Raw genomic sequence first — 26,164 nt, 5'->3', positions numbered from 1 at the left:
CAAGTTTGGGGTGAAAAGGGGGGATTTGGTGTCTTATTGGGTGAAAAAAGGGCACTAGAGGTGGGGAAAAAGGGGGGGTGTGAGGTTGGGGGGTGAACAGGTGAGTTCAGTAAAGGGGGGGCTGGAAACTGGGGACCCCAAAACCTATTGGGGATGGGGACCCTGAAGTGTAAAGCTGGGACATACCCTATAGGGTCAGGGTCTCCTATAGCCTATAAGGCTGGGAGCCCCCGTAATCTACAGGGTCCAGGTCTTCTATAGCTCCCAGGGCTGACACACACCCCCCCCCCAACCTATAGGGCTGAGGTCTCCTATAAGCCTGGGAATGCTGAAATCTTTAGGGTCCAGGTCTCCCTGAGCCTACAGGCCCGCCCCCCTACACCCTATAGGGCTGGGGTCTCCTATAGCTCCCAGAGTTGGCGTCTCCCATCACCTATAAGGCTGGAAACCCCCATAACCTATAGGGTTGGGGTCTCCCATAGCCTATAGGGTCCAGGTCTCCTGTAGCCCACAGGCCTACCCCCCCGCATAACCTATAGAGCTGGGGTCTCCCATCACCTATAAGGCTGAGAACTCCCATAACCTAAAGGGCTGGGGTCTCCCATTACCTATAAGGCTGGGAAATCCATAATCTATAGGGTCCGGGTCTCCCATAGCCTACAGCCTCACCCCCCCCCCCATACCCTATAGGGCTGGGGTCTCCTATAGCTCCCAGGGTTGGGGTCTCCCATCACCTGTAAAGCTGGGAACCCCCATAATCTATCGGGTCCGGCTCTCCCGCAGCCTATAGGGCCGCCCCCCGGGCCCTATACCGCCGGACTCCGCTCCGCTCCACGTGGCTCCCCGTCCCCGCCTCCCGCGCATGCGCCCTTGCACGGGGAGGCGGGGCGGAGGCGAGGCCACGCCCCCCGCGTGACATCACCCGGGGGCGGGCGCGGGCGCGGGTGAGGCGGCGGGAATGGGGCCGCGCTGGGGGGGGGGGGGGTACGGGGGTACAGCCCCTTGGCAGAATTTGGGGTGCGGGGACCCCGGGGGGGGTCAGGGACCCCGGGGGGCACAAGGACCCCATGGGGGGGGTCAGGGAGTCCATGGGAGGGTACTGGGACACTGGGGGGGGCAGAGACCCTATTGGGGGGGGGTCAGGGACCCCATGGAGGCTTCAGGAACCCCGGGTGGGGGTCAAGGATCCCATGGGAAGATACTGGGACCCCTGAGGGGGGCAGAGACCCCATGGAGGCTTCAGGAACCCCGTGGGGGGGGTCAAGGATCTCATGGGAAGACACTGGGACCCCTGGGGGGGGGACAGAGACCCTATGGGGAGGGTCAGGGATCCCATGGGGGCTTCAGGAACCCCGGGTGGGGGTCAAGGATCTCATGGGAAGATACTGGGACCCCTGGGGGGGCAGAGACCCCGTAAGGGTGGGTCAAAGACCGAGGGAGGGGGTTGAAGGGACCCCATGGGGGATGCAAGGACCCGGGGGGGGGGGGGGGTCAGAAGGGGGCACCCTGCTCCCCCAAACTGCGGGGTGCAGTGACCTCATGGGGAAAGGGGGGAGGTGGGGGGTGTCTTCCCTGTCCCGTCCCCCCCCCCAGGTTTCGAGGTGTTGGGGGGGGGCGCATGGCGGCGCGGGAGGACTCGGTGCTGGAGCCGGGCTGGCTCCTGTCCCCCGCCGGCCTCCCCTACCTGGACTCCATCGTCCAGAAGAACCAGCGGAGAACGTTCGGTGAGCCCCACACCCCGCCAAAACAGGGGGGCGACCCCCCTCCCCCAAAAAAAAAAAAAAACAGACACCCTCACACCCCCCCCACCCCACCCCAGGTCTGCTGGAGCGCCCAGTGCTGCCCCCCGCCTTGGCCACCCCCACCGTCACCTACAAACTCTTCGTCTCCGGCAAGAGCGGCGTCGGCAAAACGGCGCTGGTGGCCGCGCTGGCAGGGACCCCCGTGCCCCGCGTCCACCACGAGACCCTGGGTACGGAGGGGGGGACACGTGTGACACCCCCGTTGTCACCTGGAGGGGTCACCCTACATGTATCCCCCCTCCTCCCAAGGCATAGAGGCCACCACCGTGTACTGGCCGGCCAAGCCGCGGGCCAGCGGCCGCCCCGTCATCTTCCAGCTAAATTTTTGGGATTGTGGCGACGGAGCCCTGAAAAAATTCGAGTATCTTCTGCCCGTGAGTTGGAGGGGGATGAATTTGGGGGGGGGAGGGGGGGCACACATAGAACACCCCCCCCCGTGATGGTGGTCATCCCTCTGCCAGGCTTGTAAGGAGGAGGCGGACGCCATCCTCTTCCTCTTCTCCTTCACCGACCGCTCGTCCTTCGAGGAGCTGCCGGCGCAGATGAGCCGCGTGGTCAGCCCCGACGAAGAAAACCTCGTTAGGGTGGTCGTCGGCACCAAGTATCCTTTTTTTTGGGGTGAGGGGGGTCCGCGTCACCCCCACAAGCGGGTTTGCACCCCCATATTTCGTGCCACTTGGTGTCTCAGTGGGCTGAGAACGTGCTCACTTCGTCACACTGATGGATTCACCGTTTCCACTTATTTTTAGGGGATTCCACTTATTCCAGGGGGAATTTTTTGGGGTGTTGGTATCTCCTTTGACTATGTCCCCCCCCCCACAAGCGGGTTTGCACCCCCACATTTTGCACCACTTGGCATCTCAGTAGGCTGAGAACATGCTCACTTCGTTACACTGGTGGAGTTGCAGCTTCCGCTTATTTTTAGGAGAATTTTCCCCCTCTCCCCCCTTCCAGGGGGGATTTTTCAGGGTGTGGGTATCTCCCCAGACTGCGTGTGTCCCCCCCGAAGCGGGTTTGCACCCCCATATTTCACACCACTCAATACCTCGGTAGGCTGAGAACGTGCCCACTTCGTCACACCGATGGATTCACAACGTGCACTTATTTTTACGGGGTTTTGCACCCCCCGGGCGGGATTTCTCGAGGTGTCGGTGACTTCCAGACTGCGTGCCCCCCCCCAAAGCGGTTTTGCACCCCGGCACTTAACACCTTGCGAAGCTGAGAACGTACACACTTCACTACACCGATGCGGCAGCATTTTTAGGGGGTTTTGGGGGAATTTTTCAGGATATTGGTGTCACCCTTGACTGTGTCCCCCCCCACTTCGCCCCAGATTCGACCTGTCCCCGCAGGCAGACGTGACGGAGGGGGACGTGGTGGCCTTCGAGGAGACCTGGGGGCTGCCGGTGCTGCGGGCGGGCAGCGGGCCGGGGGCCGGGGGGGGGGGCACGGGGGGGGCCTCACCCGCGTTGCCCCCCTCCTCGACGCCCTGGTCGAGAGGCTTTGGCGGAGAGACCAAATCACCGCCGGCGTCGCCGAGGGGGGTGAGGGGACCCCCCCAGCCTGAACTGTCTTGGAAGGGGGCCCTCACCGCAGCCTCTGGCCTCCCCCCCCTTATTAAACAGCGCTGCCCGACCACACCTGTGATGGGGGAGTGGTTTTTTGGGGGTAATTTGGGGTACTGGGGGATTTGGGGTGCTGGGGGGTAACTGGGAAATTTGAGGTGCTGGGGGTGGGCGTGCTGGGGGATTTGGGGTGCTGGGGGTAACTGGGAGATTTGGGGTGCTGGGCTGGGGGATTTAGGGTGCTGCAGTTGGGGGTACTGGGGAGTTTGGGGTGCTGGGGGGGTTAAAAGGGATTTGGGGTGCTGGGGGGTGACGAGGGTGGGGGCAGTGGGGGATTTGGGGGGATGAGGGGTGATGGGGTGGAGGTATTGAGGGATTCGGGGTGCTGGGGGGGATTCGGGGTGCTGGAGTGGGGGTACTGGAGGATTTGGGGTGCTGGGGGATAATGGGAATGGGATGCAGGGGGGTTATTTGTGATTCGGGGGGGGGAATTTGGGGTGCTGGGGGATGATGAGGTAGAGGGTGCTGGGGGGGATTTGGGGTGCTGCAGGATCGTGGGGATGAGGACGCTGAGGGATTTGGGGGGGGCTGGGGGTGCGATGGGTGATGCAAGATTTGGGGTGCTGGGGGGGCCCGATCCAGCCCCCCCCTCCCCAGCGCGGCGGAAAACCGGGAGCACTTTTAGGCCGGGAAAAGCGCCCCCCACCCCCACCCCCCCCCCCCCCCGCGCCGGGAGCGAACCGGTGGGCGGGGGGGCGGAGCCGGTAGTAGCGGCCTGGCCCCGCCCCCTGTCGCCATTGGCTGCCGCCCGCGTGCCCCTTCCCACGCCGCTTCATGAATGAAAGGGGGGGGGGGGGGGGGGGGGGCGCTTTAACCCCTTCGGGGGCGGGGGGAGCGGGGGTGGGGGGGGCAAGTGGGGCCAAATCCGGCCCCACGTACTCACCACCATGTGCTCCCCCGTGGGAGGGCGGGTCCCAGACACCCCCCGACCCCCCCAAATTCCTCAGGCTCCACCCCCTTTCATGTCCCGTACTGGTCTATACTGGGAGCAGCTGGTGGCCCTTTAAGAGCGGGCGTGGCCGCGTGACGTCACCCGGGACATGAATGAACAGGAGCGGGGTGCTCAGCCCCACACGCCCCACAGCGTTGGGTGCCGTCGGTTGTGGGGTGCTACCCCTCGGACCCCCCCCAATATCCCCCCCCCACCCCCAGCCATGGCGGGCACCCCCCAGACCTTCACCCTCCTCTTCCTCACCGCCCTCACCCCCCTGGCAGCCGAGGAAGGTGAGTTGGAGGGGGGGGGGTTGGGGTGGGGGGGTGCACCCCAAAACCCACTTCTTGGGGTGCTGGGGGGGGTGGAGAAAGAGGCGGAGTGGTTTTGGGGGAAGTTTGGGCAGTTTTGGAGAAGTTTTTTGGGGGGGAGGAGCTGGGGGAGGCACCCCCCCTAAAAAAAAGGGTGATGAGGGGGTGCCCCCCCTCGAAAAAAAAAAAGGGGGGCACCCATGGGTGCGGTGGGGGGTCAGCGGCTGCCGGAGGGGGGAAGTTAAAAATTGGGGAGGCGAAGGTAAAAATTGAGGGGGAAAAGGTAAAAATTGGGAGGGGAGGTAAAAATTGGGGGAGGGAGGTAAAGTGGGGTGGGGGGGAAGGTGAAATGGGGGGAAAAGGGGGAAAATAGAGGGGAAAAAAAGGAAAACGAGGGGAAACTCAAGAGTTTGGAGCAACTTTTCGCATGTAGAATGTCCGGTGGGGCCCGATCCTGCCGGGTCCGGCCCCCCCCCCAAAAAAAAAAAAAAACTAAAGGAACGATTAGGGTGAAGGGGATTAAAAAAAAAAAGAAAAAAACAAAAAAACAAGCCTAAAAAAGGGGAAAATCACCTAAAATGGAGGGTTCTGCCATGGGTGGCAAAGGGCCGGGCAGGATCCGGCCCGGAGAGTTGGAAAACAATGTCAGGAAAATCCCAAAAAGTGGTGGAAAAAAGAAAAAAAGATGTGACGTCGCGGCCTTTCCCGGTTGTTTTTTTTGGCGGGGGGTTTAATTGAGGGGATTTTGGGTTAAAATGAAATAATAATTTTGAGGTTTCTAAGAAATTCCGAAAGCTTTAATCCATCGCTTTTTCAGGGAAAGATCCGGCTTCGGATGGGAATAAATCAGAGGCTGGAGGGTGGTTTGGGGTGGGAAATACTCCCTGGAAAAATAAAAATGGGGTAAAAAAGCCTAAAATGAGGAGTTTTGTTAAATGGGGGGGGCGGTGGGACCCCGTGGCGGGGACCCCCCCGATGCGGTTATGGGATTTGGGGCGCGTTCCCAAAGTGCCAATTCCGGGGGAGGGATTCTGGGGGTTATCGGGATTTTGGGGGCAAAAAAGTGCGAAAAAGGGGAAAGCGTTGAGAGAGCGGTGGGATTTGGGGGGGAAGGGGTTTTTTTTGGGGGGGGAGGGGGTTTCCCAACACTTGGAAAGGGTGAAATCCAGTGGGATGGGGAGGTTGGGGGTGCTGGGTGCCACAGCCGGATCCGGCACCCACTGCCCTGAGGTTTGGGGTGTCCTTGAGTGTGGGGAGGGGGTTAAGGGGGGAAGGGATTGGGATTAGGATAGAATTGGGATTCATTTGGGGATTGGGATTCAGATTCAGATTGAGACTGGGATGGGGATGGGATGGAGTGAGAGGGGATGGGACGGAACTGGGATGAAGATGAGGATTGGACTGGATTTGGAATGGGGATTGGGGTTCATTTTGGGATTGGGATTCGGATTCAGATTGAGATGGGGATTAGAATGGGAGCAGGAGGGGATTTGGATTCATTTTGGGATTGGGACCAACATGGGTTTGGGGACGGGACGGGGTGGGACGGGATGGGATTGAGAGGAAGATGGGGATGGGATTTGGATTTGTTTTGGGATTGAAATTGAGATTAAGATTGGGATGGGATGGGATTGAAATTAGGATTGTGATAGGACAGGACAGGGATGGGCTTGAAAATGCAGTTGGGGACAGGGACAAGGACACAGCCCAGGGTGGGACGGGGGCTGCAGATGTGGAGTGTGGTGGTGGTGTTGGTGGTGACAATGATGATGATGATGGCGGCAGCAGTGCCAACGCAGATGGGGCCAGCAGCTGCAGATGATGGTGGGACTGGAGGTGGAGGTGGCCATGGTGGTCTCGATGGCCGTGGAGGTGACAATGTTGCTGGTGGTCGTGATGGCCATGATGGTCTTGATGGCCGTGGTGGTGGTGATGGTCACATTGATGATGGTGACGGAGATGTTGACGGTGGTGATGATGGGGTGCTGGTGACAGCAGTGGCGGAAGGGGCTGCAGGTGCCATCGGGGCTGGGGGTGCAGACACCGACGGTGATGGCACCGGGGGCACCAGCAGCGCCGACAGCCCCGGGTGTGGCTGCACCCTTGGGTGCTGCACCCCTTGACTCAACGGCCGCAGCCCCGGGTTTCTCCCTTGACTCAGCCCAGGGTGGGGTGGGACGGGGCCGGGGGGGGACACAGACACCCCCCAGAGAACCCACCAACTCGTCTCACGCGCCAACCTCCGCTCTCCAGAGCCGTGCCGGGGATGGGGGGGGGAGTGGAATTCCAGCCGCCGGAAAACCGGGATATCCGCCCCACGGCGTCCTTCCTGACCCCAGCCATGGGGGGGGGACATGGCACAGAGCCACGTGTGTCCCCCCCCTCCCCAAACTTCACCCTCCTGGGACGTGTCACGAGCTCGCCCGTTCTCAGCGGAGGGGTCGGAGCCGGTGGGGGGGATCCGTCACCAAAATTCCCGCACGCACCCCGTTGGGCCCCGGCGTGATCCCGGGCGTCCGGGCGCATTCCTGGGGCGTGATTCAGCGCCGGGGGGGGGGGGGGGGGGTGGAGAACGGGACCCGTCAGCGCTTCCCTCCCGGCCTTCGGCGGCCTCCTCTTCCTCTCCCGGGCGGTGGATGCGGCCGCCGCCCTCGGCGGGGCGGCTGGCATGTCGCGGCAGGTCTGCCCGGCCTCGGTGCCGAGCCCTGCCTCAGTTTCCCCTCTTTTTGGAGGGGTGGGGGGGATGGGCCTTGGGGGTCTTTTTGTGGCGGTCTCAGGGGAGGAATGGGTTGGGACTGAGGGTGTCTGTGGGTCTTGGGGGGGGTCTATGGATCCTGGGAGTGTTTGAAGGTCCTGGAGGACATCTGTGGGTCCTAGGGGACATCCGTGAGTCCCAGAGATGTCCATGGGTCCTGGGGGATGTCCGTGGGTCCTAGGAAATGTCCATGTGTCTTGAGGGACATTCGTGGGTCCTGAGAACATCTGTGGATCCTGGGAGGCATCTGTGGGTCCCAGGGACATCTGTGAGTCCCAGAAATGTCTACAGGTCCTGGGGGGACATCCATGAGTCCTGGTGACATCTGTGGGTCGTGGTGATGTCCATGGATCCTGGAGGGCATCTGTGTGTCCTGGAAGGCATCTGTGGGTCCCAGGGACATCTATGAGTCCTGGGGGACATCCATGGGTCCCAAGGACATCATGGATCTTGGAGGCATCTGGGTGTCTTGGTGGCACCTGCAGGTCCTGGGGCCATCCATGGGTCCTGGTGGCATCTCCCAGGCTTTGCGCCCACTCCGCTAATGCCCCTGTCCTCTCCCCGCAGTGGTCCTGCTGGACTTCGCCAAGGCCCAGGGGGAGCTGGGTTGGCTCACCCAGCCCTACGGCAAAGGGGTGAGCACCGGGGGACTCAGGCATCCGGCCCCACCGGGCAGCACCACCCCAAGAGCCCACGTTGGGGGTGGGGTTGGAGACCTCCATGGGGATGGGGACATCCTTGGGGATGAGGACGGCAATATCCATGGGGACTGGGGATGGGGTTGGGGACCTCCATGACGATGAGGACTTCCACAGGGATGGGGACACTCATGGGGACACAGGGGCATCCTTGGGGATGGGGACACCCGTGGCAGGATGGGGATGGGGGGCCTCCTTGGGAACTGGGGACCTCCATGGGAATGAGGACCTCCATGGGGATGAGGACAGGGACACCCATGGGGATGGGGACACCCATCGTGGGATGGGGATGGGATTGAGGACCTCCATGGGGATGGGACTGGGGACCTCCATGGGGATGGTGACACCCATGGGGATGGGGACAGGGACATCCATGGAGACTGATGGTGGGGCTGGGGACCTCCATGGGGATGGAGACCTCCACGACGTTGGAGACGGGATCATCCGTGGGGATGGTAACACCCATGACCATGAAGACAGGACCATCCACGGGGCTGAGCACAAGCACATCTACAAGGACCAGGGCCATCACCCACCGTGCCTCAGTTTCCCTCCCCATAGCCCCCATTTCTCTCTCTCTCTCGCGGTGGTGGTGGGACAGTGGGACCTCCTGCAGAACGTGCTGAACGACTCCTTGATCTACATCTACTCGGTGTGCAACGTGCTGGAGGGCGAGCAGGAGAACTGGCTCCGCACCAACTGGATCTACCGCGGGGTGGCCCAACGCATCTTCATCGAGCTCCATTTCACCGTCCGCGACTGCAACAGCTTCCCGACGGCCGGCGGCGGTTCCTGCAAGGAGACCTTCAACCTCTACTACGCCGAATCCGACGTGGATTACGGCACCAACTTCCAAAAGAGACAATTCAAGAAGATCGACACCATCGCGCCGGATGAAATCACCGTCCGGGAGGATTTCGTGTCGCGCAACGTCAAAGTCAACGTGGAGATCCGATCGGTGGGACCTCTCCGCCGGAAAGGTTTCTACTTGGCATTCCAAGACTTAGGAGCGTGCGTGGCGTTACTCTCCGTCCGGATTTATTACAAGAGGTGCCCGGCGTTTTTCCGGGGCATGGCCCGCTTTCCCGAGACGGTGGCCGGCGTCGACTCGCAGCAGCTGGCCGAGGTGCGCGGCACGTGCGTGGAGGACGCGGTGGCCGAGCAGGCGCCGGCGCTGCACTGCAACGCCGACGGCGAGTGGCTGGTGCCCATCGGCGAGTGCCTGTGCCGGGCCGGCTACGAGAGGGTGGGAGAGAGGTGCCAAGGTGAGGGCACGGGGGGGGATTGGGGGTTTGGGGGGGGGAAAAAGTGGGGGAATTGGGATTTTTTTTGAGGAGGAGGAGGTCATAGATTGGGATTTGTTTAGGGGTTGGGGGTAAATTGGGATTTTTGGGGGGAGTAGGGGAGGTAAATTGGGATTTGGGGGGGATAAATTGGGATTTTTTGGGAGGGAGGTGGTAAATTGGGATTTATTTTTTTTACTAGGGGGTAAATTGGGATTTGGGGGAGGTATGGGGGGGGAATTGGGATTTTGGGAGGTATAGGGGAAACTGGGTTTTTTTGAAGGGGTACAGGGGGATAAATTGGGATTTTTTTGGGGGAAGAGATCATAAATTGGGATTTTATGGGGGGTAGAGGGGGTAAATTTATATTGGGGGGGTAAATTGGGATTTTTGGGGGGAGTAGGGGAGGTAAATTGGGATTTGGGGGGGATAAATTGGGATTTTTTGGGGGGTAAATTGGGAATTTTGAGGGGGGGGGTAAATTGGGAATTTTTGGGGGGAGGGAGGGGGGATAACTTCAGATTGGGGGGATAAATTGGGATTTTTTGGGAGGGAGGTGGTAAATTGGGATTTATTTTTTTTTACTAGGGGGTAAATTGGGATTTGGGGGAGGTATGGGGGGGAATTGGGATTTTGGGAGGTATGGGGGAAACTGGGATTTTTGGAGGGGTACAGGGGGGTAAATTGGCATTTTTTGGGGGGGGAAGAGATCATAAATTGGGATTTTATGGGGGGGTAGAGGGGGTAAATTTATATTGGGGGGGTAAATTGGGATTTTTTGGGGGGAGTAGGGGAGGTAAATTGGGATTTGGGGGGGATACATTGGGATTTTTTGGGGGGTAAATTGGGAATTTTGAGGGGGGGGGTAAATTGGGAATTTTTGGGGGGAGGGAGGGGGGATAACTTCAGATTGGGGGGATAAATTGGGATTTTTTGGGAGGGAGGTGGTAAATTGGGATTTATTTTTTTTTTACTAGGGGGTAAATTGGGATTTGGGGGAGGTATGGGGGGGAATTGGGATTTTGGGAGGTATGGGGGAAACTGGGTGTTTTTGGAGGGGTACAGGGGGATAAATTGGGATTTTTGGGGGGAAGAGGTCATAAATCGGGATCTTATGGGAGGTAGAGGGAGTAAATTTATATTTTTGGGGGGAATGGGGGGGAAATTGGGATTTTTTAGGGGGAGTAGGGAGCTAAACTGGAATTTTTTGGGGGATACAGAGGTTTAAATTGGGATTCTTTTTTTTTTTACACACACACACCCCCCCCAAAAAAAAAAACCACCCCGAGGGATGCTGGGGGGGGGGGGGTGCGAGGATGCTGGGGGCGGGGAGGCAGGATTTGGGGTCTCACTGCTGTCATTGCCACCCCGCCCCCCTCCCAGCTTGCCCCCCCGGCTCCTTCAAGGCCACGGTGTCGCCGAGCGGCTGCCAGCCCTGCCCCCCCCACACCGTGCCCCCCCCCGCCGCCGCCGCCGCCTGCCCCTGCCGCGACGGCTTCTTCCGCGCCCCCCACGACCCCCCGCCGACCCCTGCACCGTAAGTCACCTTTTTTTTTTTTTTTTTTTTTTTTTTTTTGAGGGGGGTGGGGAGAACAGGGGAAACTGAGGCACGGCGCAGCCTGACCACCCCCCCCCCCCCCCAATCTCTCTCCACTCCCAGGTCCCCCCTCGCCCCCCCAAAGCCTCACGGCCGTGGGGCTGGGGGCGGCGGTGCAGCTGCGGTGGACCCCCCCCGGCCGACGCGGGGGGGTCGCGGCGACGTCACCTACAGCGTCAGCTGCGAGCGGCGCTGGCCGGAGGGCGCCGAGCGGCGGCCCTGCGACGGGGGGGTGCGCTATTCGCAGCCCCCCCGGGGGCTGACGGCGACCGGGGTGACCGTCAGCGAGCTGGAACCTCACGTCAACTACACCTTCGCCGTGGAGGCGCGGAACGGGGTGTCCGTCTACAGCCCCCGCCGGAGCGTGGCCACCGTCACCGTCAGCGTCAACCAGACGGGTAAGGGGGCTCCTGCGGCGGCGTTCTGCGCCGCGGTGGTGGTGGTGGTGGTGGTGGTGATGGTCCTGTGCCCCCTGGCAGAGCCACCCCGGGTGACGTCGGTGAGCCTGGATGGGCGGACGGCCACCAGCTTGGTGCTCTCCTGGACGGTGCCGCCGCGGCAGCAGAGTCGGGTGTGGAAGTACGAGGTCACCTACAGCAAGAAGGTGCGTCCCGCGGTGCCATGACCCCCAAAGCTGTCACTGCTCCGTCCTTGGCACCGTCCCACCCATGCCACCTCCATCCTCGTCACCTCCACCACCCATGCCACCTCCATCCTCGTCACCTCCAACACCCATATCACCTCCATCTTTGTCACCTCCACCACCCACATCACCTTCATCGCCCCCACCACCCACGCCACCTCCATCCTTGGCACCTCCACCATCCACGTCACCTTCATCCTTGTCACCATCCCACCCGCATCACCTCCATCCTTATCACCATTCCACTCATGCCACCTCCATCCTTGGCAGCATCCCACCCACATCACTTCCATCCTTGTCACCTCCACCACCCACATCATCCCCACCACCCACGTCACCTCCATCCTCGTCACCATCCCACCCACATCACCTCCATCCTCATCATCCCCACCACCCACATCACCTCCATCCTCGTCACCATCCCACCCATGTCACCTCCATCCTCGTCACCGTCCCACCCACATCACCTCCATCGTCATCACCCCCACCACCCACATTACCTCCATCCTTGTCACCATCCCACCCACGTCACCTCCATCCTCGTCACCCCGTGTCACCTCCACCCAGGTGGACGAGAACAGCTACTCCGTCCTGCGTTGTGAGGGCACCTCCGTCACCCTCCCCAAGCTGTCCCCTGCCACCGCCTACGTGGTGCGGGTCCAAGCGCTCACCCTGGACGGCCATGGGGCCTACAGCCCCCAGCACGAGTTCGAGACCCTGCCTGAAGGTGAGGGCCAAGGCGGGTGGTGGGGGAAGGATTTTTGGGGTGGGGAGGTCCAGGAGGGTCCAATTGTTCACCCCAAAACCCGCCCCCTGGAATCGTCCCCGCAGGCACCGAGGCCATGGCGTCCGCCGCCGTCATCAGTGGCTCTGTCACTGGTGTCTTCTTCGTCCTCCTCCTCTTGGCCGCTCTCATCTATGTACTCCGGCGGTAAGGAGATAAAAAACCTCAAAATACTGTTTTCCACCATCAAAGATGGGCGAGGGGGGATTTTCTGGGGGCAAAACTTTGCTTTTCCCTAGGAGGAGAAGGTCACGGCCACGCCACTCCACCGAGGACGTCTACTTCTCCAAGTCCGGTGAGCAACGGGATGGTGGGGTCAATGGGGATGGGGTGGGGGGGTGTGACATGGGTGCTGACACCCCACCACCACCACCGGCACCTCACAGACCAGCTGAAGCCCCTCAAGACCTACGTTGACCCTCACACCTACGAAGACCCCAACCAGGCCATGCTCAAGTTCACCACTGAGATCCCTCCATCCTCCATCACCCGCCAGAAGGTCATCGGCGCCGGTAGGTCCTCAGGTGGCTTTGTCACCCTAAGACACCCCAAAATTGGACCAGGGTGGGGGGGTTAAATGTGTCCCCCTCCAACTTTCTCCGAGCAGGTGAGTTTGGGAGGTCTACAAGGGCACCTAAAGCGTGGTAGGAAGGATGGTGCCAGTGGCCATCAAGACCTTGAAGGTGGGCTACACGGAGAAGCAACACGGGTGGACTTTTTGAGCGAAGCCACCATCATGGGCCAGTTCTGCCACCACAACATCATCCGCCTGGAAGGGGTCGTCTCCAAGTGTGAGTCGTGTGACCTTTTCCCCTCCACCCAAAAAAACCCATTTTCTCTGCAAAACACCCCAAAAAAAACCTGCTATACAAAAATAGGGTGTTGGGGGTGACGATACATGGGGGTTTTGGGGAGGGGAGATGTTTTTTTTGGGAGAGTTGGTGGGTTTTTTTGGTTTGGGGTTTTTTTCATTTGAGGTTTGGGGATTTTGTTTTTTTGGGGGCAGATTTTGAGCTTTTGGGGTTTTGTTGGGGTTTTTTTGGTTTGTTTTTGGAGGGATGATGGTTTTTTGGAGGATTTAAGGGGATATTGGACGGTTTGGGATTTTTTTTGTTGTTTTGGAAGGGGGTTGAGGGTTTTTTTGGTTTTTTTTTTTTGTGGGGTTTGGAGAGTTTTTTTGACCGAGTTTGGGTCTTATTTTGTTTGGCCAGACAAAACCCTCATGATCATCACGGAGTACATGGAGAACGGCGCCCTGGATAATTCCTGCGGGTAGGTGGAGGTGGTGATCAACACGTAGATGGTTGGAACCACCAAAACCCACCACGGGAGGTGGGCCGAGAGCTGGATTTGAAGCCGGATTCTCCCCTTTTCCCAGGAAAAAGAAGGAGAATTTGGCGTCATCCAGCTGGTGGGGATGTTGAGGGGCATCGCCGCCGGCATGAAGTACTTGGCCAACATGAATTACGTCCACCGGGATCTGGCGGCCCGGAACATCTTGGTGAACAGCAACTTGGTGTGCAAAGTGTCTGATTTTGGGCTTTCAAGGGTGTTGGAAGATGACCCTGATGCCACCTACACCACCAGCGTAAGTGCCACCAAGGTGGGGTGGTTGGTCATGGTGGGAGCGGTTGGGTTGAGTTCTTTCTGGGGGGAGGTTGTAGAGTTGACCTTGACGTCGCCGTTAGGGTGGGAAGATCCCCATCCGCTGGACGGCGCCCGAAGCCATCTCCTACCGCAAGTTCACCTCCGCCAGCGACGTCTGGAGCTACGGCATCGTCATGTGGGAGGTGATGTCCTACGGCGAGCGCCCGTACTGGGAGCTCTCAAACCACGAGGTGAGCGGCCGCCCTCCTCCACCACCGTTTTTTTGGGGAGGGGTCTTGAGGACGGATGGCTTTTTGAGGGACGGGGGAGCACCACTCAACCTCCTCCTCCTCGTAGGTGATGAAGGCCATCAACGAGGGCTTCAGCCTCCCCGCCCCCTGGATTGTCCCTCCGCCATCTACCAGCTGATGATGCAATGCTGGCAGCAGGAGCGCAGCCGGCGCCCCAAGTTCGCCGACATCGTCAGCATCCTCGACAAGCTGGTCCGCGCCCCCGACTCCCTCAAGGCCTTGGCGGACTTCGACCCCCGGGTGAGCTACGGAGGGGGCACCTGCACGTTGTCGTGGTGCTTTTTGCACCTTTGCCATTTTGCATTCTCGCATTGCTTTTTTGCAACTTCCCATTCTTGCATCTTTTTTTGCATCCTTCCATTTCCGCATTACTTTTTGCATCCTTCTTGCCGGTTTTTGCACCTGCGCATTTTTGCACCGTTGCATTCTTGCATTGCTTTTTGCACCTTTGCAATTTTGCATTGTTGCATTGCTTTTTTGCAACTTGGTGTTCTTGCCGGTTTTTGCACCTTTGCATTTTTGCACCGGTGCATTCTTGCATTGCTTTTTGCATCATTGCATCCTTGCACGCTCTTTTGCACCGGTGCATTCTTGCATTGCTTTTTGCATCTCTGCATTCTTGCATGCTCTTTTGCACCTTCACATTGTTTGCATTGCTTTTTGCACCTTTGCAATTTTGCATTGTGCATTGCTTTTTTGCAACTCGGCGTTCTTGCACCTTTGCGTTCTTGCACCTTTGCGTTCTTGCACCTTTGCGTTCTTGCACCTTTGCGTTCTTGCACCTTTGCGTTCCTTGCACTGCTTGTTGCACTTTTGCATTGCTGCTTTTACACCTTTTGCATTTTTACATCACTTTTTTGCATCTCAATGTTTTGCAGGGGTTTTGCACCTTTGCATTCTCGCATTGCTTTTTTGCAGCTTTCCATTCTTGCATCTTTTCTTGCATCCTTCCATTTCGCATTACTTTTTGCATCCTCCATCTTTGCATGTTTTTTTAATCTTTTTTTTTTTGCACTCTTCCATTTTTGGCATTGCTTTTTTTGCATCTTTCTGTTTCTGCATATTTTTTGCATCTTTCCATGTTCACGTTGGCTTTTTGCATCTTTCCATTTTGCCATCATTTTCTGCATCCTTCCATTTTCACTTTTTTTTTTTGCATCCTTCCATTTTTTGCATTATTTTTGCATCTTTCCATTTTCCCACCGTTTTTTCGCACCCTCCCATTTCTCCTCGGGTTTTGCACCCCCATTCCCACCCCGTTTCTCACCGTGTCCCCCACCCCTCCCAGGGTCTCCATCCGCCCTGCCCAGCACCAGTGGCTCGGAGGGTGTCCCTTTCCGCTCCGTCCCCGAGTGGCTGGAGTCCATCCCGGATGCCCTCAGTACACGGAACACTTCATGGCCTCGGGCTACAGCACCATCGAGAAGGTCCTGCAGATGACCAGCGAGTGAGTCCCTGTCCCCATGGTGTCCCCTTGGTGTCCTCATACTATATCCATGCTGTCCCTGTACTGTCCCTATGGTGTCCCATAACACATACCCAAGGCGCTGTCCCCACGATGTGTCCCCATGGCGTCTCCATGGGTCCTGGTTGGCATTCCCCATGCCGTCCCCATGGTGTCTTCATACTGTATCCGGGGTGTCCTCATGGTGTATTCATACTGTCCCCATGGTATCTCATACTATATCCAGGTGTCCCTATACTGTCCCCATGATGCCCCTATGATGTTCCTCATACTATCCCCTTGATATTTCCATACTGTCCCCGTGGTGTCCCTGTACTGTCCTCATGCTGTCCCCTTGATACTCCCATACTGTCCTCATGCTGTCCCCATAACCATCCCCATTCTGTGTCCCCGTGGTGTCCCCGTGGTATCCTCATACTACATCCATGGTGTCCCCGTGGTATCCCTTTGGTGTCCCCTTGGTGTTCCTGTGGTATCTCCATGGTGTCCCCATGGTATCCCCATACTACATCCGTGGCATCCCTGTGGTGTCCCCATGGTATCTTTGTACTGTCCCCTTGGTGTCCCCGTGGTGTCCCCATGGTATCCTCATACTACATCCATGGTGTCCCCGTGGTGTCCCCATGGTGTCCTCATACTACGTCCATGGTGTCCCCTTGGTGTTTCTGTGGTATCTCCATAGTGTCCCCGTGGTGTCCCCATGGTATCCTCATACTACATCCTTGGTGTCCCCTTGGTGTCCCTTGGTGTCCCCTTGGTGTCCCCTTGGTGTTCCTGTGGTATCTCCATGGTGTCCCCATGGTATCCGTCAGACTACATCCGTGGCGTCCCTTGTGGTGTCCCCATGGTATCTTTGTACTGTCCCCCTTGGTGTCCCCATGTATCCTCATACTACATCCATGGTGTCCCTGTGGTGTCCCCATGGTGTCCTCATACTACGTCCATGGTGTCCCCTTGGCGTTTCTGTGGTATCTCCATAGTGTCCCCGTGGTGTCCCCATGGTATCCTCATACTACATCCTTGGTGTCCCCTTGGTGTCCCCTTGGTGTCCCCTTGGTGTCCCCTTGGTGTCCCCTTGGTGTTCCTGTGGTATCTCCATGGTGTTCCCATGGTATCCTCATACTACATCCGTGGTGTCCCTGTGGTGTCCCCATACTACATCCATGGTGTCCCCGTGGTGTCCCTGTGGTGTCCCCATGGTATCCTCATACTACATCTGTGGTGTCCCTGTGGTGTCCCTGTGGTGTCCCCATGGTGTCCCCATGGTGTCCCCATGGTGTCCTCATACTACGTCCATGGTGTCCCCTTGGTGTCCCTGTGGTATCCCCATGGTATCTTCATACTGTCCCCTTGGTGTCCCCGTGGTGTCCCCATGGTATCCTCATACTACATCCATGGTGTCCCCTTGGCGTCCCCTGTGGTATCTCCATGGTGTCCCCATGGTATCCTCATACTACATCCTTGGTGTCCCCTTGGTGTCCCCTTGGTGTCCCCACGCCATCCCATCGATACTCCCATGCCGTCCCCACCCTGTCCCCATCCCACTCCCCCAGCTCCCGCGGGGACAGGGCCATCCCGGGAACAGAAACTGCTTCCCTGGCGCCGGCATCGTTAACCCGACCGACACCTTCAAATTAGACACCCCCCATCCCCCATCCGGCCGGACCCGCACCCCAAACCTTCTCCTGCCGAGACCCTTTTTGGACTTTTTTCACCCCAAAAATAACATTTGGGGGGTTTTCCTTCTTTTCCAGCGATATCAAGAAAATCGGGGTGCGTTTGCCGGGGCACCAGAAGCGCATCGCCTACAGCCTGCTGGGGCTGCAGGAGCAGGCGGGCGCCGGGGGGGTCCCCCTCTGACCCCCCCCAGCGCCCCCAAAAATACTTGAAATTCAACCAAAATGAAGATCCCCCCCCCGCTTCCCCAAGGGCTTATTTATTATTATTTTATTATTATTAAGCGATTTTTATAGTGGTATATTATTAATATCCCCGGGGTCGGGGATGAAACGGGTCTCACCCCCATCCTGCCCCCCCCCCAAAAAAAAAAAATTAAAAAAAAATTAAATTTCAAGCTCATTTTGGGCTGGGGGAGGGGTGTTTTGGGGGGTTTTTTCCTTTTTTTTTAACATTTTTTGTTGTTGTCTCTTTTTTCACATTTCAAGCAAAACTGAATCTCAGCCCCCAAAATTGGCTGATTTTGGGGTTTTTAATTTTTGGGTTCTCCCTATTTATCCTCTCCCGCCGGGTTTTTGGAGGGGAAAATCCTTTTACCGCGTTGCTTTTCCCTTTTTTATTTTTGAAACCTAATTTATTCTATTTTGTATATTTATTGCGGAAAGCGAAGGGCGCGTCAGATTCGGGAAAGCAAAAAAAAAAAGGGGGGAAAACGAGGGGAAAAAAAACACCAAAAACCCGGATCCTCCTTTTTTTTTTTTTTTTTACCCCCCCTTCCCCCTTTTTTTCATGGATTTTCAGAGGTTCGAGGGATTTTCCGTGGCGTTTTGATTCTAATAACAAATGTGCTTTTTTGGCTTTTTGGGTTTTTTTTGCCAATGTCATTTTTTCCACTGGTTTGCAGAGATTGAAGGAATTTGGGGGACAAAGAGGGGGTTCGAGCCAGGTTTAAGGGGATTTACAGTTTTTAAGGGAATTTTAGGGTTTTTAAAGGCGTTTTAAGAGTTTTTAAGGGGGTTAATGAGATTTTAGGATTTTTACGGAGGTTTTAAAAGGAGTTTAAAGGGATTTTAAGGAGTTTTTTAAGGCTTTTTTTAAGTTTTTAAATTTTCTTTTAAGGTTTGGGGGTTTTTAGGGTTTTTAAAGTTGTTTTTAAGGGAGTTTTGGGGTTTTGAGAGGGTTTTTTTAGGATTATTTTTTTAAGGGCTTTAAAGGGTTATAAAGAGGTTTAAGGGGGGTTTAAGGTTCTTTAAAGAGTTTTTTAAGGGAGTTTAAGGTTTTTTAAGAGTTTTTAAGGGGAGGTTAATGGGGTTTTAGGATTTTTAAGGGGTTTTAAGGGGTTTTAAAGGGATATTAAGGGGTTTTTTTAAGGCTTTTTTAAAGGGATTTAAGGTTTGGGGATATTTTAGTTTTTTAATTTTTTTTAAGGGATTTTAAAGGTTTTTTTAAGGGAGGGTTAGGATTTTTTAATGGGGTTTAAGAAGTTTTAAAGGAGGTTTGAAGGGCTCTAAGGGGTTTTAAGGTTTTGTGGGGTTTTTAGGGGGCTGAAAGAGCTTTTTAAGGGAGTTTAAGGAGTTTTTAAGGGGCTTTTAAGTGGGTTTTAAGGACTTCTAAGGGGGAGTTAAGGGGGTTTTGAGGGATTTCAAGGTGTTTTAAGGGTTTTTAAGGGAGGGTTAGGATTTTTTCATGTGGTTTTAAGATGTTTTAAAGGGTTTTGAGGTGGTTTTAATGGGTTTTAAGGGGGTTTGAGGGGTTCTAAGAGGTTTTTAAAGGGTTTTGAGGCGGTTTTAAGAGGTTTTAAGGACTTTAAGGGGTTTTAAAGGATTTTTAAGGGATTTTAATGGGTTGCACTCAGCTCAAGGAGCATTTCCCATCCAGGGCCTCTTTTCTTCGCCAAAACCCACGAGGAATTTGGCTTTTTTCTCACTTGCCTCCCCCAAAACCGGACCCAAGCCGCGGCGGCAGCGGGTCCAGCTGCCCGGTGCCTGCAAATAACCATGTGGAAAAAAGCCGGAAAAAGGGTTTGTTTTTTTCCCCAAACCACAAAAAAGGGGGAGGTTGGTGGTTTAGGGGGGAGGAACCAGCATTTTGCTGCGACAGCGGCTGTTTGGGTGGGTTTTGCCCTATTTTGGGGCTTGTGGATGCCCCATGCGTGGCATGAGTTTGCCAGTCTCAGCTCTGCCACCACCCTCGGTCCCAGCTCAAAGTCCAGGGAGGGGGTGGGGGGGGGACACACCGGATCTGGGTGCGTGGTGGCACCCGCAGCCGCCTTATCTCTGTTTGCCTATGGCAGGGCTGATAAGGGCATAGGGAAACTGAGGCACGGGGCGAGTGGAACCTTTGGGGTGCTCCCTGCCCCGCTCCAGCTGTCCCCCTGGTGCCTGGCATGTTTTCGGTGAAACTCCTGCCCTTATCCCCATAGGAGCTGGAATGGGGTGACAGCCAGGGGTGGGGCATCACCCATGGGTGCTGTGGGTGCTACGGTCCCTGTGCCCCATCGAGCAGCCTCCTCAGGTAATGTGGGTTCTGTGGTCCCGTCACCCTACGGTCTCCTTACTCCATTGAGCTTCCTCCATGGGGAATGTGGGTGCTGTGGTCCCCCTCCCCATGGTCCCAGCACCCCACTGAGCACCTTCCATGGGTGATAGGGGTGCTGTGGTCCCCATGTCCCACTGAGCACTCTCCATGGGTGCTCTGGGCCCCCTTCCCATGGTCCCAGCACCCCACTGAGCACCCTCCATGGGTGACGTGGGTGCTGTGGTCCCCATGTCCCACTCAGCACTCTATCTATGGGTGCTCTGCACCTCCTCCCCATGGTCCCAGCACCCCACCAAGCACCCTCCATGGGTGACGTGGGTGCTGTGGTCCCCATGTCCCACTGAGCACTCCATGGGTGCTCTGGGCCCCCTTCCCATGGTCCCAGCACCCCACCAAGCACCCTCCACAGATGACATGGGTGCTGCAGCCCATCTCCGCTCCCAGCAGCCTCATCCCCACCTCAGCACCCATCCCAGCACCCACCCTGTTTTTGGGGTGTCTCCCTGGCACTCACCCCGCTTCACCTCTCCTCCGGCTGGGCCCAGGCATGCCCACCTCACCCAACCTGCCCTGCCATGCTTAATTACCCCAGCGTGCTTAATTACCCCGGCTTTGTTAGCGCCCGCCGCACCCTCTGCTCCCCGCCTCCCCAAAAAAAAACCTGCTGCACCCCAGTTTGGGGTCACCCCAAAGAGTTTGGAGGGCCTCAGGCCCGCCCCCCCCCCCCCCCATTTCCCCCAGGATCTTGGGGTTGCAAAATACCCACCACCCTTATTAATTATAATAATTAAGGTTAATTATACACTGATAATTGGGGGGGGGGGGGGGTGTCATTATGGGGTGAGCCCCTTAAGGGCTGAGACTGGGGCGCTTCGGCGCATGTCCTGGGGCTGGGCACAGTTCTGGGGTGATTTTGGGGGTTTTGAGCACTGCTGGGGGGTATGGGGGAGGTGACCTCCCCAAAAAATGAACCCCATGGGGCTGGAGGAGGAGGAGGAGGAAGAAGAGGGAACATCGATGGAATGATGGATTTAATGTAAGAGCACCCTTTGCAGGAGAGCCAGCCCTCCCCCCCAAACCTGGATGCACCCCGTGGGGTGGGGTGGGGGGGGACCCTCATCACCTGGGGAGGGGTCAGGACCCCCCACCCCTTTCCGTGGGTGACACCGCTGGGGATGGGTCCCTCGGGGTCCCCAAAAAGTCATCACTTGGGGTTGGCGAGTTCCTCGATCGCTCTCCGCAGCTGCCGTGGACAGAGGGGGTGGGTTGGGGGTCCTGCCCCTCCTTGCCCCCCCCGCCCTTGTCCCCGTCCCCCCCCTCACCTCCACCCGGCTGACGGTTCCCACCAGCTCCCCGAACCGGGTGACGAAGATGCGCTGCAGCTTCAGCAGCTCGAAGAGGTGATGGGCCTTGGAGAGGTGACAACGGGGACGCGTGGGGACAAAGCCACCCCCGCCACGTCCCCTCCCTGTGACACAGAGGTTTGGGGAGGGGGGACGGGCGGTTTGGTGGCTCCCAGCCCCATCAGGACATTTGTGTCTCCCCCCCTCCCCGAACCTGGTGCAGGGATGTCCACGGCGAGAGCTGGAGCATGATGGGCTCGATGGTGCAGTTGTCCCCAACCGTCCCCGCGGTGGCCAGCTTGGGGAAGGTGACATGTTAATTTTTTTGGGGAAAACCAGCTTTTTTGGGTGTGGCAGGGTGCTCAGACCCCCCTGAATTTACCTTCTTCCCCGGGGGTGCCTGGGGATGCTCATGGCTCTGGAGGAAGGTGACCAGTTGGGCTCTGCTGACGGTGCCCACCAGCGTGGGTGACTCTGGAAGATGGTGACAAGCCCGGTGATGTCCCCCCCTGGTATGGTGACACTCCCTGCCACCTCCCACGCACCCCACATCCCACCTGCACTCTCCACCACGGGGTATTCGGCATCGGTGGAGGCATCCAAGGCCACCAGCACCTCCTCGAAGCCACTGCCTTTGGCCAAGGCCACCACCCGGCACTCCATGAACTCCTCCACCACCACTTGGTAGGAGCTGGTGAGCCATAAAACCCCCCAAATTCTCCATCATTTCGCAGCAAATCATCCCAAAATACAGAGTTGGGAAGGAGGGTGGGGGTCTTACGCCATGTGCCGGCTGCGGATGCGGGGTAGGTAGGGCAGTTTCTTGACGATGATGGTGCCGTCATAGAAAGACGGTTGATGCTTCTGAGTGATGGCGTTGGCCACCAGCACAGCCAGGACGACGGGGAGGACATGGCCCAGGTGACCGGTGGCCTCGCACACCAGTAAAGCCGTGGAGATGGAGTGGGTCACCGAGCCCGAGAAAGCCGCCGCGCCTGTCACGGAGAACCAGGGAGGGTGGGTCAGCGTACGGGTGGTGGGTGTCTTCCCCCACCCATGGGTGTCACCCCCCACCGGGTGTCACCCCCCGACCGTTCCCCGCCGACTCACCAGCCAGGGCGTAGCCGCCGGGGATGATGGGGCGCAGGTCCCCCTCCGAACGCAGGCCCTGGGGGAAGAGCTTGGCCACCGTCTCCCCCACCAAGCGCCCGATGGCGGCTCCTAAAATCATGGCGGGGGGAAGATGGGGAGACCCTGGCACTGCCCTCCCCCCACCCCCAAAAAATGGTGCAGCTGGAGGTGACCGCCCTCCTGCACCCACCCTGGGGCTGGATACAACCCCTGTACCTCTCTCCAGACTGGATGTACCCCCTCCAGAGCTGGGTACAACCCCTGTACCCTACCAGACGGGATGTACCCCCCAGGGCTGGATACAATCCCTGTATCCCACCCTAGACTGGATGTACCCCCACCCTGGGCTGGCTGCTCGCCCTGTACCCCCTCCAAGTGCTGGATACCCGCTCCAGAGCTAGACACAACCCTTGTCCCCATCCCTCCAGGGCTGGCTGCCCCTCTGTACCCCCCACCTCGGGCTGGATAACCCCCCCCAGGGCTGGCTGCTCCCCCCTAATCCTTGACCCAGGCCACCGGCCACCCCGACTCACCATAGACGAAGATGGGCATGAAGTAGCCGGCGGGCAAGGGCAGGGTGGTGGCCAGGATCAGCATCCAGAACTGGGAGGGGGGACACAGAGCCCAGGTGGGAGTATTTGGGGGGGGGTCATCCCCATGGGGACACCATCTCAGGGTTTTTTTTTGGGGGGGAGCTGTCCATGGCTACCTTCATCACCACGAAGAAGGCCAAGGTGCCGAAGATGGTGGCCGAGGGGTGGGCCCACTCCTGCCAGAGCGCCTGCGGGTCCTCGCCGGGGGGGTCGGTCACCGAGGAGGCGTTGGGGACCAGTGCTCCCCAAGTTTGGTTGTCGAAGAGGGAGATGAGGTATTCCTTCATGGTGAGCTGGGCGGACGGACGGACAGCCTGAGCACCTGCTGGGAGGTGCTGGGGTGCCCTGGGGACCCCCCCAACTCACCTGGGAGGCCATCAGCTGCCCCAGCCCGGGGGGGAAGGTGATGGAGGCAAGGAGCAGGACCACCAGCACCGTGTAGACAGGCTTGCTGGAAGTGGGAGGAGAGGCAGGGCTGAGGGTGTGGGGATGGACGGACAGACGGGGTGTGGGGGGTGGACCCCTGGATGCCCAGGGTGTGTGGCAGAGGATGTTCGGATGGTCAGGATGTATGGGGTGGGTGGGCAGGGGGTGCGGGGGGACACAGGGACTCCCAGGGTGCACAGAGTGGACATGTAGGGTGCCTGGAGTGGACGTACGGACACTCGGGGTGCATGGGGCGGACAGACGGACACTCGGGGTGCGTGGAGGGGGGTAGGCAGGCTGCGTGGGATGGACACACGGACACGCAAGGTACGTGGTGTGGATGCATGGATGTGTGGGGCGGACACACAGACACCCAGGGGGGACATGTAGGGTGCATGGAGTGGATGGATGGACACGCGGGGCGCACGGGAAGGGACACACGGACGCCCAGGGTACACAGAGGGGGACACAGGCAGGCTGAATGGGGCAGATACACGGACACGCGGGGTCAGGGGACACAGACAGACACCCGGCATACGAACTCGGTGGCCAACAGCTTGGCCGTCAGCCAGTTCTCCCGGACGGCCCCCAACAGCCAGCGCTGGCAGAAGAGGTAGGCACAGGCCACGAGCCCACAGATGGCCCTGTGGAGGAGAAGGCAGGCAGGGGTACGGGCAGGGGGACAGGCAGGGGTACGGGCAGGGGGACGGGCAGGGGGATGGACAGGGGGACGGGCAGGGGGACGGGTAGGGGTACGGGCAGGGGGACGGGCAAGGGGACGGGCAGGGGGATGGACAAGGGTACGGGCAGGGGTATGGGCAGGGGGACGGGCAGGGGGACAGGCAGAGGGACAGGCAGGGGGACAGACATTCTTACCCCAAAATGGCAAAAAAGAAAGTCTCCGGGAGGTCAAAGGGGAAATCAATCTCGAATTTGCTCTTAAAATGGCAGCGATGCTTTCTGGGGGAAGAGTAGAGGAATGAGCGTGTGGTTTTGGGGGTTGGCACCCCAAAAATGCTACAGACCCCCCATCCAGGGGGGGAAGGGGGATGGGGGGGGGCCGCATCCTGCCCTGCCTCGCCTTGCTCGCTGTTGAAGACGGCGAGGAGGCGAAACATGAAGGCGCCGCAGGTGGCGGCGAAAAAGCCCCGCCAGTAATCCCGCACGGCGAAGTGGGACGACATCACCTCGATGCTGAAAAGGACCCCTGGAAAAATTGAGGAGGGGGATTTTGGCATCTTTAGCCGGGGGGGGGCTCTGAAGGTCTCCAGGGTGGGATTGGAGGGGGGATGAGTTCTCACCGCTGATGGGTGCCCCGAAAACCGTGGCCACCCCGACCGCTTGCGCTGCCACCAGCATCTCGTTCTGCTTGAACTTGTTCTGTGGGGAACATCATTTTTGGGGGGGTTAAAATAAAATCCCCCCTAATTATTTCTTTTTCCGGGGGGGGGGGAAGCCCTCCCTTAATTTTTGGGGGGCCTCACCTCGTAGTCCCTCGTGACTGAGGTCCGCATCTTTCCCAGAAAGGCTGCGGCCATGGCAGAGAGGTGGACAAAGGGTCCCTGGGTGCCGAGGGTGGGGGGACACACTGGGGTCAGTGCCAGCCCAGCACTGCCCGGCACCGCCGGCGATGCCGAAAAGGGCGAGGGTGATCCCTCACCACTTTGCCGAGGAAAACAGTGCTGCCACACGCCAGGGTGCAGGTCAACCCCACCACCTTGGCTCCGAAATTTTGGATGGCCAGGTAGTCCTCCAGCACCACGCCGGTCAGGATGGTCTTCAGCTCCGGGATGCCGGAACCTGGAGAAGGATGGAGGGTGTCCAAATTTTAGGGGTTCCCTTGTTATTAGTTTTGGGGAGCTGGAGGTGGGTGGGGTGATCCAGCTCACCTCCCGAGTGCGGGGTGATGCTTTGGGAGAAGCCGGTGGAGAAAGCCGCCAGCGCCATGGGGTACATGGTCCATGAGAGGTACTTGAGCACCAAGATGTCACCGATTTCTCCGTAAAGCCACCGGTGGGCTGGAGAAGAAGCGCCGGGAGGGGAGATGCCCCCCCTCATCCTTGGTGAACCCTCAAACACGGGGCAAAGCCCCCCCCCGTGGAAGCCCCTCGTTTACCTTGGTAGAGCCTGAAGACGAGCAGGTCCATCATGAAGCTGATGGTGGCCATGAGGACCCCCAGGACGAAGAGGAAATACCAATCTTCTCCGACACGGAAAAGCTGCCGCTTCACCCACTCCAGGCACCCTGCGGAGTGAGGGAGGCAACAAGGTGATGACACTCCCCTCCCCCAAAAAAACCCACATCCCCACGGTCCCCCCTCAACTTTGGGTGAGGGTCTCACCTCGGAGCCTCTTCCGAGCTTTGGGGCAGGGTCTCCAGCTCTGCTCCGACACCAGCACCCTCTCCTCCTCCCGCAGCCCCCCGGGGATGGGGTGCTCCATCCCGGGGATGTTTTGGGGGACAGGACACCCCCCCACCCCCCTGCTTTTTCCAGCACCCCCTCGCCGGTCCTCCCGCCTCGGCCTCTGCTGCCGGACTGAAGTTTGCAAACGAACTCATTAAAAACGACCTTGACGAAGCCGACGGACCCGCTCGGGCCGGAGCGAGCCGGGTTTTTTCCCGCCCCCCCTCCCACTCCACCTTCCACCACCTCCAAGCTCCAG

At 58.4% G+C, this 26,164-nt stretch overlaps 3 protein-coding genes across 3 annotated transcripts; 2 read left to right on the top strand and 1 right to left on the bottom strand.

Moving 5' to 3' along the window:
- The first annotated feature begins 1,618 nt into the window (after nucleotides 1–1,618).
- On the top strand, nucleotides 1,619–3,369 carry CPLANE2 (ciliogenesis and planar polarity effector complex subunit 2). The gene is given in 6 exon segments (XM_086625499.1): nucleotides 1,619–1,724; nucleotides 1,820–1,972; nucleotides 2,052–2,176; nucleotides 2,264–2,403; nucleotides 3,136–3,250; nucleotides 3,253–3,369. Coding segments are annotated over 6 exon segments (756 nt in total).
- A 1,098-nt stretch (nucleotides 3,370–4,467) lies between these two features.
- EPHA2 (EPH receptor A2) lies at nucleotides 4,468–17,652 on the top strand. The gene is given in 21 exon segments (XM_086625498.1): nucleotides 4,468–4,651; nucleotides 7,992–8,059; nucleotides 8,724–9,387; nucleotides 10,789–10,935; nucleotides 11,066–11,142; nucleotides 11,145–11,400; nucleotides 11,482–11,606; nucleotides 12,213–12,372; nucleotides 12,477–12,576; nucleotides 12,669–12,724; nucleotides 12,816–12,953; nucleotides 13,042–13,133; nucleotides 13,136–13,220; nucleotides 13,641–13,701; nucleotides 13,786–14,017; nucleotides 14,118–14,267; nucleotides 14,374–14,407; nucleotides 14,410–14,575; nucleotides 15,626–15,695; nucleotides 15,698–15,774; nucleotides 17,547–17,652. Coding segments are annotated over 21 exon segments (3,048 nt in total).
- A 3,559-nt stretch (nucleotides 17,653–21,211) lies between these two features.
- Nucleotides 21,212–25,942, bottom strand: LOC147527157 (chloride channel protein ClC-Kb-like). Its single transcript, XM_086625614.1, has 19 exons — nucleotides 25,843–25,942; nucleotides 25,617–25,745; nucleotides 25,390–25,518; nucleotides 25,161–25,300; nucleotides 24,985–25,062; nucleotides 24,802–24,880; nucleotides 24,577–24,707; nucleotides 24,377–24,456; nucleotides 24,043–24,144; nucleotides 23,441–23,525; nucleotides 23,191–23,367; nucleotides 23,015–23,084; nucleotides 22,461–22,571; nucleotides 22,132–22,345; nucleotides 21,908–22,041; nucleotides 21,733–21,824; nucleotides 21,565–21,648; nucleotides 21,330–21,416; nucleotides 21,212–21,250 (listed from the first exon to the last, which is right to left on the bottom strand). Exons 1-19 carry the CDS (start codon nucleotides 25,940–25,942, stop codon nucleotides 21,212–21,214), a joined length of 2,061 nt encoding a protein of 686 aa, XP_086481740.1.
- Between the last annotated feature and the right edge of the window lie 222 nt (nucleotides 25,943–26,164).

This window comes from Tauraco erythrolophus, chromosome 23 (genome assembly GCF_009769465.1).
Source record: "Tauraco erythrolophus isolate bTauEry1 chromosome 23, bTauEry1.pri, whole genome shotgun sequence".
Taxonomy (NCBI): domain Eukaryota; kingdom Metazoa; phylum Chordata; class Aves; order Musophagiformes; family Musophagidae; genus Tauraco; species Tauraco erythrolophus.
This window is presented reverse-complemented; position numbering and strand designations above follow the sequence as displayed.

Coding starts and splice junctions, on each gene's coding strand:
- LOC147527157 (XM_086625614.1), bottom strand. CDS start 25,942: ATGGAGCACCCCATCCCCGGGGGGCTGCGGGAGGAGGAGAGGGTGCTG. Junction 24,457..24,576: donor TCAACAGCGAGCAAGGCGAG/GCAGGGCAGGAT, acceptor TCCCCCAGAAAG/CATCGCTGCCATTTTAAGAG. Junction 24,145..24,376: donor TTCTTTTTTGCCATTTTGGG/GTAAGAATGTCT, acceptor TCTCCTCCACAG/GGCCATCTGTGGGCTCGTGG.